Raw genomic sequence first — 15,087 nt, 5'->3', positions numbered from 1 at the left:
TCAGAGCTTTGTTTGCTTAAGACTGCTGTATGGAGAAATGCCTTCATCAATCAGCCTTTCACAAGTTTCTCTAGTTGTGTGTGCCCTCAAGGTGAATCATTTCATTTGACAGAGTCACTGACATTTGTGTGATATCGACAAGTTCCATTTCATTAATTTCTCTTATATAGTTTTTCTGCCTCCCAAATACACCTAGAATGTAACTGTTGACTAAAATGTATAGTCACCTAATGTTAAAACCTGAACTTAACGCTGTCCACCGTCATGAGTGACATAATAACAGTGACGTGTCTGCAAAGGTCTATAGCCATGTGAACGGTCAGTAGGTGGATTACAACTCTGGTGGATTCCTGAGTTCTACTTGAGCAGCTTCCTACCAGTTGACATTTTTTCAAAATACACTTGCTTTGTAGTATAGGGTCACTTGGAATTTCATTGTCTGTCCATACAAATGCTCATGCTTAAGCAGTTTTGTATACATTTGTACCTCACAATTCAGTAGAAAGAAGCATATGTGCACATGCATGGGTGGTCATTACAAAGTTACACTGCCAACAACTGGCCTGGCATGTAAACCATGTTTCTAGTGGTTTATGTGGATCCCTGTATATAATGTTTGCCACAAAAATTTGTCTGAAAACAAAACTCTTGAAAACAGAAATGACTCAGCTTTCCGTGGATTGTTTATATGTGAATGTGACCTAAAACAAGCCTTGCTTATATTTTCTGATATTAGGGTAAGTTACCCCATATTTTATGTATAAACAGATAAGTGCAGTGTTTCCCACACATAGATGATACCTAGGAGGGCAACCTGAATATATTTATTTTTTGCTTGTTTTTTAATTAATATATACGACAATGCACAAGAGAGTTGGCCATCTGTACATAAATGCACTAGCTAAGAAAATGATCTGCCTTCTACAGTGTTGTTTCAACATTTTTTTAGTCAGGACCACCTTGTCAAGAAACACATGATTTGCAGTCATGAATATTTTTCTTTATAGCTGTTATTAATTTGCACTTCTTGCTGTTATTTTATATTTGGCGGTGTGGCTGTCCTGGATCCCCCTGCCCTTCAATGAGCCTACATGGAAAGCATCAAGCAGGTCTTTCCTGTTCCTACGAGAAAAGTCTGAGGCAGGGAGAGAAGCAGTTAAAAACCCAGAGCAGAGCAGGCATCGATGGCAACAGAATGACACTGATTAAGTCAGAAGCAGACTAAAGGAGGCGCTGGGGTGGAGGAGGGTTGCAAAAAGCAGGCTGCAGATGGAGCAACAAAGTATAGCCAAGCTGCAGGAGTTTTAATATGGCAGCATGTGTGCAATTAGCCTGTAGCGTGCTTAGAGTGAATCAGCTGGCTGTCAGCTGAAGAGGGCTTGCGTGAGATCAGCTGATCTCAATTATATGGCAGTGTTTGATTCCCTGGCCTGCTTGAACTAAGACATTCTGTACTCCTGTAATGGTTGCAATATGTTATGTCATGAACAGTAACGCACAGATCAACAGCGATGATTATGAAATATCAAGTGAAATATTTCAAGAGGCGTATGATGATATCTAAGCATCTTTATACAACATACATCTGATGGATACGCTCAAAAAAGCAGAAACACAAAAAATAAATGAAATGAGCCTGATAGGATGACTCCACCAATGCCCCTACCACACAAATACAGTCTCATCCTGTGGGAAGCTCTGAAGTTGATATGTTTTTCTTCAACAACAAGAAAAATTTGTGTTCAACCTATATTGTGAGCTGTGGCTTAAAAACAGCAATACAAAACCACTCATCTATTAATGGTCTGATTGCTGCTCTCCAAATGTAGGGCTTTTAACCTTGGTTTGTTATGGCCAGTCAGACGGGTGGTGGACAACAGTTGAACCATGCAGCCACTGTGTGTGTCTGTGTGTGTGTGTTTGTGTGTCCCAGATGCAGCAGCTGTTCATCTAAGTAGCAATCACTAAAGACTGGACCTGGGAAACACAGGCTGAGGTCAACATCCTGCTTTTCCCGTGTGAGTGTGTGTTAGAGGGGAGGATCACAGGCATCCTGTTTGTGTCTTTCATGTTGACAGTAAAATGTGTGCCATGGGGTGACAAGAAAAACACTGTTCCAAGGCTGGGAATAGATTGCATTACAGCATTCCCTGGAGGTCACAGAGAAAGTGTGCCGCCTCGCACATTGATATTTATCACCAGCCAGGAAAGATTGAAAGGCGATACAATCCGTCTTCTGTTTGCGGAATGTATCATACACTTATGGACAGCTATCTTGATGGCAGTTTTAAAAAAGAAAGGGGATAATAATCGCCAATGACTGCTCATAGAATTATCTGGCCAGCAACAATTTGGATTGTGTTTTTACATTATTTCATTTAAACAGCCTGATAATCAACTTAAAAAGCAAAACTGGTGTAAAGAAACCATCAGTATGTTACACACACTGTAAAGCTGAGCTGGAATTATAGCTGGATCAGTGAAGTCAAACTGTCTCTGTAGTACAGTAGAATAATAGATTTATTGATAGGAGCATGGCTACAGTAAATGACAACAGGCCCTCTTTCAGCAAATCATTGTGTATCTTTCTGTTGACCTTTCTCAAATGTTAGCACACAGCTTATTAGCTGTATGGTGAAAACATAAACAAACTTCACAATTCTGTAGATTTTAATATATACTCTATGCTCTACTTTTGGTCCAAATGAGGAGACCACCATGTTTCATCTCCTGCTTATTGTGATATCTGAAGGCAGACAACAGCACTACCCCTGCTATGCTTAGCATTTCTGCTGTTCAATGAAGACGCAGTCAGTTTTTTCCCTTAGGCAGTCACTCTGATGAATGCTCAACAGTCACAGAGCATCAGGTAACACCACCTTAATCTCATTTGCACCTTTGCAGTTTTTAAAATTAAAAATATCTTGTAGTTTATTTATAAAGACCTTGCACTATAAGAAACTCACCATGGAGTAACACTTCACCTAATCTTCACCTTTGCAATGTCTAAATGTAAAATGTCTAATCCCATATAAAACTGCCATATGTTACGTTTCTTATCATTCTGATCATGTTTATTCTGCACCCTTTCATCCCTTGCAACCATACCATTAATACATATAGACTTGTATATCAGTTTAGATGTCTAATTAGAGCTTGTACATATGTATGTTTAATTCCTGTATACTGAGAGCAAAGCCAACGGAAGTCAAATTCCTGTGTTACCCTTGCATGACCTGCAAAGCTGATTTTTATCCTGATTCTTATTGAGACTGAGTATACACAGAATGCCTTGGCCAGTCCAGTCAGACTGAGGTGTATACATGCACTCGAAAAAAGATCTCCAACTTACATCCATCCATCCATCCATTCATTTTCCATACCGCTTATCGCGTTAGGGGTCGCTGGGCTTCCATGTTTATATATATTTTAAAAGTCCAGTTTTAAAGGAATTTGACTTTCTTACTGTTTGCAGGGGTGGAAAGTCACTAATTACATTTAATCAAATTGCTGTAATTGGTACTTGTAATTTTTTGAGTACATTTTAAAATCAGTACTTTTACTTCTACTTAAGTAAGTTTAAACCAGAGTAACAATACTTTTATTGATTACAATACTCTTGTACTTGCACCACCTCTATTACACAATTGTACATAGAGAGAGAGAATGATTCCACATCACATCCCAAAATAGCTGTTGTACACAGAAAAAACAGGAGTGTTGTATCTCAGTGTTAATCTTTTCAGAGTTGATTTTAACTCTCAAAGTATAATTTTAACTCCATTCTGAGTGAAATGGTCTTTATTATTGAAGTTACTTGACAGTGTTGATCCATCAGTGTTAGTTCATCTCTGTAAAAGCCAATTAATCTAAGCTCTGCCCACTGAGTTTTCTAATCTGGTGGGATGTGTGTGCAGAGTTTCCCTTCGTTCCTTTGGACAGGGTGTTTCGAGGTATTTATATGTTAAGTTGTGTTTGGATGTAGCCTTTTGTGCAGTGATGCCTGCTGGGGTTCTTTTGTTGGACGACACATTTGCATGATGAGTGAAGTTATACACTGAGTTAGAGTTTCCGACTGTGTCTTTGGGTGTTCCTAAAGATCTTAAAGTAGGTATTCTTCATCAGTACGCATTTCCTTGCGATGAGGTTGACTCTGCTTTGTTCTTGCAAGAGGAGACCCACCTTACCACAAATTTATAAGAGTTACTGCAGCTCTGTTATGTTGTAAAACATGTAAGACTTTCAAAAGTGTAGTTAAACTTTATGCGTGGACCAATATTGGCCCTTCTAAAGTCTTGAATTTAACTATGAGTTAAACTAACATTGTCAATATTGCTGTGTATTTTACTATATTACATAGGTGCCGCTTTACTTGAACAACCTGGCCGAAGATCTGTTCTCTTGTTGTTCTTGCCAACAAGGAAAGATCAAATTTTCTCCTCAGTAGCTACTCAGTATGGAGTACTTGAAATACATTTTTACTTGAGTGGATTTATAGACCAGTACTTTTACTTTTATTTTAGTAAATTTTAACAAAAACAACTGTACCTTTACTTGAGTACAATAGCCTTGTATTTATTCCACCTTTGACTGTATGTAACTGTACTGAATGTCTCTGAACAGATTTCCATTAACTCTTATAAGCTAACAGCCACCTGGCAGCTTTAGCTATCATCAGCCCAAAGCACACAGCACAAAGTTACTTACTTTTATCTTAGCTCTTCCTCACCAGCAGTAATGTCGCTCTTTCAGACACTCAGAATTTGCACTATGCTTGTTGACAAGATTCCTGATTGTTGCAACCAACACGATCCATTTTCCCTTGCTTCTTAGAAATAACAAGAGTACAGTGGTCAATTATCTGCAGGTGGAATTTGATATACTAGATTCCAAAAACATTTTATGTTGCATGGTATTTTTGTATTTTTCTTTTTTATCTGACTCATTTAACAGAGTTGATTTTTATCTGCAGTCAGTCTTACAATAATTCCAACAAAGCTATCAGATTGCAACAAACAGCAAAGGTCACCAGTCATTATAACTTGCATCACAGTCACATATTAACCAAAATGAAAAGGGTAAGTCGGCTTGTATCTATCTTTTAAAGAATGCCTCTATTGGGGTGCAGATGGCCCAGTGGTCAGGTCACGCCTCATGTATGTTGGGGGCCTGGGTTCAATTCTGGCCGGTGGCTTTTTTCACCGCATATCATTCCACATTCTCTCATCTCTGTTTCCAGCTTCATCCACAATCCTATGTATACAATAAAGGCAAAAAACAAATAAATAAATAAATCTTAAAAAATATATATTTAATACTCAGATTTTTGTGTCAATGAGGAGTATAAATTCCAACAGAACAATATTGTGATTTGAAAATAGAAAATTCTGATTAAGATGAAACTCTTTCCACTCACAGTTAGTAAAGTGGTGGAAGATCAGCACAAATTCAACTCTTGTTTCCCCATGTGGTGTTACAGTATACAACAGTATACATATGTCTTAAATGCTTCAAAATATGTAACATGCAATCGCAGGACACAATCTGTCCTTACAAAGATTTTAAATAGCACAGAAAACATGAATTCTTGGTGTGAGAAACATCATGAAGCTACTCTTTTTTTGCATATTGTATACCATTTTCAGAGGTTCTTATGCTAGAACTAATTAAATTGCAATCTTGACATATTTTCTAAGCTTCCTCATTTTTGTCTTTTTTGCTCCATTGCCCATTCTCTCCCAGGGCGAGGCAGCGACTCAGAGGCTGACGCCCCCAGCAGGAGGCCAGATGTGCGTAAGGATGACATGTTGGCCAGACGGACGGCCAGCAGTGAAGCGAGAAGCTCCATTCCCTTCAACCAGTTTCTTCCCAACCGAGCCAACGCCTGCTCCTACATACCAACGCCGCGACGGAAACAGCATACCGAGGAGGGAGAACAGCGGAGGTAATGACCGATATATCACATGCAATTATACGTTTTATACACGTGGTACAACAAGAAAGAAAGGAAAAGGTAAATCACACACATCACAAATTTCCTCATCCCTAATCTTTCCCTGCCGTTACACACCACTTCCTAGTCACAATCACGCCACTCCAGAGCAGAGCAAACGAACCGGAGCTCACCATAAAACCCCCAAGACTGTCACTTGGGCACCTGAGAACAATGAGGAAAAACAGGAAGAGGAGAAGGTGACACAAGAAGTGTTGGAGCAGAGGAGGCTGCAGAAGCTGCAGAAGGCAGGGATCAAAGTTCTGCCTGCTTCTGTTCGCTACAGCAGGTCAGCAAGGAGAGGCATGAGAAATGCTGCTGCTGCCATTGTAGTTTGAAGGTTTTGGTTGTGTTCACTAAGGGGTTATATTGTTGAACTACTTCCTGGTGGTCTAATTTTGCTGGTGCTGTTGCTTGACTTTTGGATTTGTTCGCAGCAGTGGGTATATTCAGAGCAAAAACTCAAATCTCAGCCAGTGTATTTGTCTAGTTTCTTTTCAGAAGTATCTCTTTACACTTAATACAAGCTACATGCACCTGACAAGATTCTGTAAAACTTCAATGAGAGCCAATCTTGAGAAGTATTGAAAAATGAAACCAGTGTAACTAATGCATTTTTAGGTCCTCCCACTTATTTGGGATGAGTGGGACCTCACAAGTCAAGGACCTCAGGCTTGTCTTTGAACAGGACTTACTTTTCACCTAACCTGACAGCCAGATGGATTTTAGGAGCAAATGATGCCAGTTCTTGAAACCTTAAGCCGTTGTTATTCATTCTTAGTAAATCAGCCCCCTAGTGTTAAATTACTTGTAACTGTTGATTCTTATTATTTTGACAAGAAATAAACATCCATCACAGTATCATAAAGATCATTTTTAGGGTATACATCCTGTAATGTATTTTAACACAGCTATAAAGTGCTGAAAAAGCTTTAAAATGCACCTTAAAAGTGCATGAAAAATGCTTGAATTTGACCTTGGAAAAGGTGTATGAACCATGTGGTTTTAATTTAGGAAGTTATAGTCCTCCTTATCTTTTCTAAGCATGACTTTTTCTTGAGAATAATTAAAGGCCCCTCGCATTTTGACACCAGTAGTATAATTTCATAGGCTGGAATCAATAAAAACTAGAGATATCAAGTGAATTTCTAAAAACCTTTTTCAAAGGCAAAAATGAGATTTACTGGCTTGCAACAGGTTGAAATAGATACAAGTGCAAAAAAAATACTCAATGACCTTCTTAGAATAACACACCAATTAGATGTGACAGCTTACATCAAAAAACTGAAATAAGAATAAGGTTTATCTGGGCTTTTCAGATGAATATGGCTTATGATAAAGGTAATAAGATACCTTCTACAAGAAATTACTCAAATACACTCTGTAAGAGTTGAGTTTTGCAGTGTTGATAAGTGTTTGTTTGCTTACAGCTCTAACTAACGGATTTTAGAGTTTGATTTCAAACATGCTGGTTCCTAAGTTTGGAATGAAGTTTCACTGGCCTGGAATGGCATCTTGATTTTGTGTGAAAGTGCTGCACACAGCTTTTGTTTGTTTGTTTGAGCGCTCTCACTAACGGATGGGCCCTTGCCAAGTCTATTTATGGACGCATGACAAACAACGGATTTCTTATTATCAGTGAAATAAACTTGCCTTGCTATCCTGCTTCCAACCCCAGCCCTCCATCAATAGAGGAACAGGAGGTGAGGTCACCATCCCCAAACATCATCCTTCGGTGCGAGAATGACTTTTTGAGTGCACAGAAACCTGCGTGGGACTCTTTCTCTGACGGGGAAGAGGAGGCACAGGTGCGGAAAATTCCTGATGTCCACAAAGATGATCTGGCGACAAGAAGAGCTAATCGTGGCACCGTGGCTCCAAAAGTGCATCAGTTTGTTCCTCCACCTGTGTGTAGCAGCAAAGACAGAGAGCGCTGGGAAGGCATACGGCGAGCCTCACAGCAAACCCTGCAGGAGAAGGAGATCAGGTTAGCCAGGGGAATGTTCGTGTTTTTCTGTTTGCACATCCTTTCTAACTCACATCTAAATTTTCCTTCTACTTTCCTACTTTTTATGTTTGGGTGTTGTGACACTTGTGATATGATGTGTGTTTGCCCCACTGTGTTGTGTGCTGTGTCATGACATGTGATTGGATAGTGAGAAGGAAGCAGTCCCTGACATCATTACACGCAGAGACAACCCCTTCCTTAACCCTGCCCCTTACCGAAAGGAAGAGGAGGATGAGGAGGAAGAGGAAGAAGAGGGAAAGGTTAATGTGATGCCTAATAAGCAGAAAGATGACCTGGCTCAAAGGCGAGCTCAAAGTAGGCCCCTCCCCCACAAGGACGGGCCATTGAGCTTTGTGTCAACCTCCATGAGCCAGTCTGACATGCAGAAGTGGGAGAGGCTCAAGATCACTGAACCCAGGTGCCCAGCAGACACACACTCAATCTCAGCACACATGCACTATAAAGCACTTAAATGCTGCTGAATGAATGTGTGTTTTGTTTGTCAGTGATTGTGCAGCTGTTTTGTGTGCTATTAGGTTTAGGTCCAGTCTTAAGCAGGTCACTGCTGGCAGAGTAGGGTCGTTAATCTTCAGGATTTACCAGATATTTTTAAATCTTAACAACAGAGTACAAGTTTATGGATTACCATTTGGTACTTTATTTTATAGTGCAGTTAAAGAGCCCTTTTGAGAAGTGTTGGCAGGCTTTAAAACAGACTAAAATAGATAATGATGCCTTTTGACCAATAAAAGCATCCAAGGCAATAAGATAAAAGCTAACTATTTAAGTATAGTTAGTAATAATGCCTGAAACTGCTTCTGCAAGTAGATGTCAGGCAAAGCTATAAACCAAACACAGCGGTATTTTTTTTTGCATTTTACAAAGCAAAGGTGCTAAAAGAGATACAGGTTTCTCATAGGGGCTTTAACCTTGATGAAGTATATATGATTTAATTGCAGTTTTCATTATTTCTCTTTGTCAGCTTACAATTGTTTTAATCAGACTGTTGCTGAAAAAGTGGCCTGCTCTTAGGGAAAGTTTTATATTAGGGTTACCCTGAGAAATAGTCATAAATAAACATAGGTAAAAATGTTTCATGTAAAGATGAAGTCCCAACACTATGATTTGTTGTGGTAAACAATGTTCAGATCGACAGCAGTTGCCTGAAGAGGGATCTCTTCAAGTAAACATTAAAAGTATTTGATTTAAAGTTTACTTCAAGTACTGACTAGCTACTGATGAATTGTACAATATAATATGATCTTTCCTTATAGGCAAGAACAGCTAGAGAATTGATCTCCAACCAGGTTGTTCAGGCAATATCACACTATATTAAAGTAGCATACACAGCAGAATTGACAGAGTTAATTAAACTGATAAAGGGTTACATCTAACACTTAGGTGTCTCAATTGGTCCACACTACATATAGTTACAGTAACTCTTGAAAATCTGGCATGGTGGATCTCCTCTTGCAAGACCAAAGCCTCATAGCAAGGTATTGGATACTGATGAAGAATACTATACTTCCTTTAGGAAACCCTAAAGTCAAACTCTAACTCAGTGGATAACTTCACTCATGGTGCATGTGTCTCACATCAAGAAACCACAACCCACCAGAAACATGAGAAAAAGTGCTCCAGCAGGAGTAGATCTAAACACAACTAAACTTATACAACACATCTGAAAACATCTAAAATGCAGCTAATTGCTCTGCCCAAGGGCATGATGGAGAACTTCGCCTACACATTCCCCAAAATCGACTCTGAAATGTTTGACCCTGAGATATCAACGCTCCAGTTTTTGCTGTGGGCAACTGTTGTTTATGGATGTGATGTGGAATCATTCTCTCACTATGTGCTGCTGTGCAGTCAGCAAAGATAGAAAAAGTTCGAGAACATTGTACTCAAGTAAAAGTACAGTTACTCTGGTTAAAACTTTATTAACTTAAAGTAAAAGTATAAATTTTAAAATATACTTTAAAAAATGTAAGTACCCCTTAAAACTACTAAATTGTAGTACTTTGGGTGAATGTAATTAGCAATACGTCATCCTCCTGACTTATGCAATAAAATTATCGTATGCGTGGCTCCCAATATTGATATTCCACAGATTTTCCTGACTACCCATGCTTGCCACTTCTTCATGACTCCACGCACCGGGGCAAATGATGGTCATACTCCACTCTACCTTTTAGATCATCATTTTTATGGCTTTTATGCCTTTACTGTAAAGGACAGTGGACAGAACTGAAAACTGGGAAGAGTGGAAGTAGGGAATGGCATTCAGGAAAAAAAAGCCCCAGGCAGGATTTGAACCAAGACCACCAATGCCAAGCACAGGGGCTCCATATGTTGGGAGTGCAGACATAACCCCTAGGTTACAGGTGCCCTCATCTTGGTTTGACTCCCACTGTAAAAACACAGGCAACCCAAAGAAATGATGGCCTATATTTGAAAGGAACACACCATTTATCATTGAGTCATACGGTTGTTTGTCTTTTTTTATGTCTATTTCAAAACAGACAATAAGAGGAACAGCTCAATTCTGGTACAGGAGACACTTGGTGTTCTTCATGACAAAAAGTGTAGTGATATCAATATCTGTATCAGATTGAATTAATATTGAAATATCAGCGTATTGAATATTGGTAAAAAAAAAAAAAATCTAACATTCTGCATCTCTATGGTCATGGGCTACATCTCATGTATTGTCTTGTTTTTATTTACTATCCATCACTTTGCTAACGCTTATGTTTTTAAAATGTATGATATCAATATTATATCAGCCAGGCACCAAAATCCAGGAAATTTCACTTTAATCTTCCCAAATTTTTTTTTATATATATATATCTTTATACAGGCTAAATTAAAAAGGGAAATGTCTGGAGGAGCTTCTAGCTAGTGTCAAGCAAGCAGCTTTCCCTTGTGTCCAGTCTTTTTGCTAAGCTAAGCTAACCAGCCCCTGGCTGTAGATGTTTTTACACTTTAAAGACATGGAAGTGGTTGCCATATTCTTATCCAGTTTTAGATAAATAGAAAACAAATATGTTTGCACTGTTTTTAATATAATCGTTTGAACCGAAGCAAAAATGTTCATCACATTAGTGTGAGCTTCCTAAGTGATAGAGTTTGAGACTTTTTTCTTTTAAGTTTACCCATAAATGGGAAATCTTTTGATCAAGATGACAAAAATTAAATCTAATTGATTGAGAAAGAAATGAAACAGGATCAGAAAAGGCATTTGTTGAGGTTGCAGTCTTAAAGTATTATTATTTAGGCCAGATTTATGGTTGCATTAGAGTCCCATCCTCAAACTCTTGTTCATGCTTTAAATAAACAGTCATATTTGAGGAACTTTGAGATGTACTTCTTCATGTCAGTCATTTTCATCTCTGTTTTTAACCTCTGGTATCCTTTTGTTAGCAGTTATACATCTCCTTAGACTGAGTTTCTCTTCTTGTCTCTTTTGCTCCCCATGCTCTCATCTGCTTGTTTATTCTCCTCACTATTGTGCGCTTTAGGCCTCTTCAGTCTTCTTTGACAGGCATTGAAACAGAGCAGGGAACTGGCTGTTGTGTGTATGAGTGTGAAAGAGGGGCGACTGTTGGCTGTGAGCGCTGCCTCAGCTTTTGTTTTTCTCTCTCTGTGCTGATGTCATAGATAGGATAAAGAGTTTTTTGTGATCCCAGAGGAGCACACGTTAGCAGAAAAGTATGGCCACCTTAAGTGGATAAAAAACTTGGTTGTGTAGGTTGTGAATGTATGAATGTTGATGGCAGTGAGGCACACAACGCCACGCTTTGTCCTCCTCTGTCCGTCCACACTTCCTCTCTGATTCATCATATCCACCCCATCCTTCCTTTGTCACTGGTTGTTCATGACTTCTTTTCCATCCTCTCTCTTTCCCTCTGACCTTTTCCTGCCTGTTAAATGTGCGTGTACATGTGAATGTCTTCATCTGTGAAACTGTATCTACAGTGAGGCTAGCCCGGCCCCTGTGTGTCAGGCTTGTCTGGAGAAAAATTATGGAAGCCCTTTCAGCGGATCAGCAAAGGCTGCACGAGGTCACAGCAAAGTTGTGACCTTTGGGGGCGTGACTGAGATCGAGCAGCCAATAGAAACTGCTACCTCAAGTGAAGGGGAGGAGACGGAGTTGCTAAGACGACTCCTTTCCAAGGCAACTGTAGCTATGCCTTCCATTGGCCTGGGCTCCCGGCTTTCAGAGCGGGAAGGCAGGTATGAGGACAAAGCCAAATACACGTAGCTCTGAAATCAGATTCTGTGGCTTCAGTATGGTCTGCAGTTAAGGAAAATACATTTATAAAGTAACAGGCATTCCATTACTTTATAAATGATCAAAATAATTTCATGTGAATGCCATTTTTGAAGATTTCACACTTAAGGCCTGACTACAATATATTGGGTGCACCACTTTGCATTTTGCTGGTTTGCTTGTAGTTTTAATAGGAAAAAATGTACAAATTCATGCATGTCCAGAATTCAGCTAAGCTCATGTTAGCACAAATGCATCAGTTTTGGACTAAACTGTTACACTGTCTATCTTTTCAGACGTTAAACATATGGAGTATTTGAAGGACATATTTAATCTTTCAGATACTGATTTCTTATGGGTTGCACCAGCTATGCCTACATTTAGCCTGGCCCACTTTGAATGCAAGATCTGTCTAAAAAAAAGGTTGGTGTTGCACCAGCTGAGAAAGATTCTTCACTACTATAGACATATCTCATAATCATCATCAAAACAAAGTCCTCAATTGGATTTTTCTGGCTTTTTTAGTTTAAATAGTGTCTTGGCTGTTGTATAAGGATTCAAAGTGACCAAAACTTACAATTTAAATTAAGTATAATCTGATATTGTTTTTTCAGGGCTGATATTGATACTGGTTATTAGTAGTGCATGCCACTGAAAACAGATATGCATCTGTTATGATAAACAGAATGTAATTATGGAAAACAAATAGTTTAGCACTATCTCATTCTCTGTCAACATGAGAATCAGCACAGAGCAACACTGTAGAAGTAGGAAGTGATACCATAAACTACCAGTGTCAGACCCATCCAGGCCTCAGAGTTCATTGGCTGGTAGTTTTGGGACAGTAAGCTACTCAGATAGTGCTGTGGGCAGGGCATTAGGTTAAACTGTAGAGAATAAAAACAAAACCTGAGGGGAAGACACACCTTGCAGTATGCAAAGTAACACACATTTCAATAAATCGATTTTGGCTGTTAACCAGGAAAATAAAATGGAGATACCGATAATTGGCTAAATGCCAAATATCTGCCTTAATAATTTGCCAGGCTGATAATTGATCTACCCCTAAGTTGAATTAGTCCATCAGTTCTCTGCTGTTGTCAGGTGATGTTAACATGTATCGTTTAAAATAGGAAGGCGAATAAAATGTCCACAGTAGCAGCCCCACAGACAATCTCATATGAGAGGCAGCATTGCACTTTATCTGCAAACACCTGTGCACTTTCTATAGAACTGTTTGTTTTTAACTTAATGTTGCGATCTGACACTGAAATGTATTATTTATTATGACGTGTGCTGCTGACCTCTTGGCCAGGTCACCCTTGTAAAAGAGATCTCGATCTCAATGGGAATTATCTGGTTAAATAAAGGTTAAATAAAATAAAATAAATATGTAACAAACACTGCATTAGAAATGCTTTTCATGGATAGGTCAAATGAAGGGAAAACATCATATCTGCAGCAATATTTTAGTTAGTTTAAATTAACTTTACATCTCCATGGAGCCATATAATGACATAACTGATGTTATAGCTTCATTAGTTTCAACATAGGGTTTATTGTGGGCTTTACACCTTAAGTTAAGATAGAATTTACACAGAGCTTGTGCAGCAGGCTGCAGGTTCAGCTGTATTTAACCTATAGTAAAAACACAGTCAATGCATATTTTCTGCGTTTGTTAAAGTGTACATGCAATACAAGAAGACAGCCTTTTCAGCATATTTACTGTACATGTTTTGTTAAAACAGCAGGAAGCTGGCAAATGTATTTATTTGCATTAACTGCTGAGCAGAAATACAGTGTTGGCCCATAGCTTGCTTGTGTGCAATATAGAGGGAGGATATGAAAAATCATAAAAGGATTTATTAGATTCTAAGCGCTATATGCTCCTGAGAGAATGATGAGTCATAGTTTTTGTTTGATTTTGGATTTTATTAATAAGACCTTACAAAGGGAAACTGGCATTTTTGGGCCCTAGACCACATGCTTGAAGTAAGGTGGCATCTAACTTAAAATGTGATATGGAAAACTTGATTTTATGACAACTTTTCCAAAAGCTATAGTTTATTTATTTACCTGTAATACATTTTTTAGACATTTTCTTGTAGGTGGCATTTTTATTCAGATGATAAAGTGGTTAATGTAGCTCAAATGTCATTGCAGAGGGCATAGCAGAGTTTTCTCTTCCTCTCAGTAGATTTGCATCTGCTTTGCATGTTTTTTCTAACCCCTTCTATCAGTCACTGAGTTCCCTCTCTAGAACTCATATTTTGTGAGCGTCTGAAGTGGCCATCTGTGGCCTGCTTGTCTGCATGTTCATACCTGCTTTTTAAACAAGCTTGTGTTGAATGGACCCCCTTGTTTATGCTTAATATGATGCTCTCACAGCCAGGTAGAAGGAACTGATGCACATCAAAGCCTCTCCTCTGTTGACCTTCAACCCTATGCATGTGAAACCCTTCACACTCCTGCTGAGCTGGATGCACGACTGGCTCAGTATGAACAGAGGACAGAGGAGGATGATGATGAGGAGGAAGAGGAGAGGATCCCTGATCTACAGAAAGATGACATGATGGCAAGGAGGACTGGAGTTTTCCATAAACAAAGCGCTGCCACAGTGACTTACAACCGTTTCCTGCCCCTGCCCGCCTCCCAGCGCTGCAAACAAGGCGAGGCCGTCACTGATGCTGCTCCACGGAGCAAGAAAGAAGTGCTGGCGGCAAGGAGCAAGATATTGAATGTTAGGTGGGCTCAGATTTGTGTGAAACAGCATGAGAAGACACTAACAAGCTCGGTGTGGGAAACGTTTCTCAG

At 39.2% G+C, this 15,087-nt stretch overlaps 1 protein-coding gene across 3 annotated transcripts in view; it reads left to right on the top strand.

The window, feature by feature from the left end:
- Nucleotides 1–15,087, top strand: part of LOC121508445 (LIM and calponin homology domains-containing protein 1-like) — a 51,104-nt gene that overhangs the window by 21,056 nt on the left and 14,961 nt on the right. For all 3 annotated transcript variants that reach the window (XM_041785308.1, XM_041785309.1, XM_041785307.1), the window contains exons 8-13: nucleotides 5,743–5,944; nucleotides 6,081–6,281; nucleotides 7,671–7,979; nucleotides 8,149–8,418; nucleotides 11,979–12,236; nucleotides 14,662–15,018. In XM_041785308.1, coding sequence (XP_041641242.1) covers nucleotides 5,743–5,944; nucleotides 6,081–6,281; nucleotides 7,671–7,979; nucleotides 8,149–8,418; nucleotides 11,979–12,236; nucleotides 14,662–15,018 — 1,597 coding nt within the window. The remainder of the gene's footprint in view (nucleotides 1–5,742; nucleotides 5,945–6,080; nucleotides 6,282–7,670; nucleotides 7,980–8,148; nucleotides 8,419–11,978; nucleotides 12,237–14,661; nucleotides 15,019–15,087) is intronic.

Source organism: Cheilinus undulatus, linkage group 4 (assembly GCF_018320785.1).
Source record: "Cheilinus undulatus linkage group 4, ASM1832078v1, whole genome shotgun sequence".
NCBI lineage: Eukaryota > Metazoa > Chordata > Actinopteri > Labriformes > Labridae > Cheilinus > Cheilinus undulatus.
The sequence above is the reverse complement of the archived record's forward strand: the minus strand, read 5'-3'. Positions and strand labels throughout refer to the sequence as shown.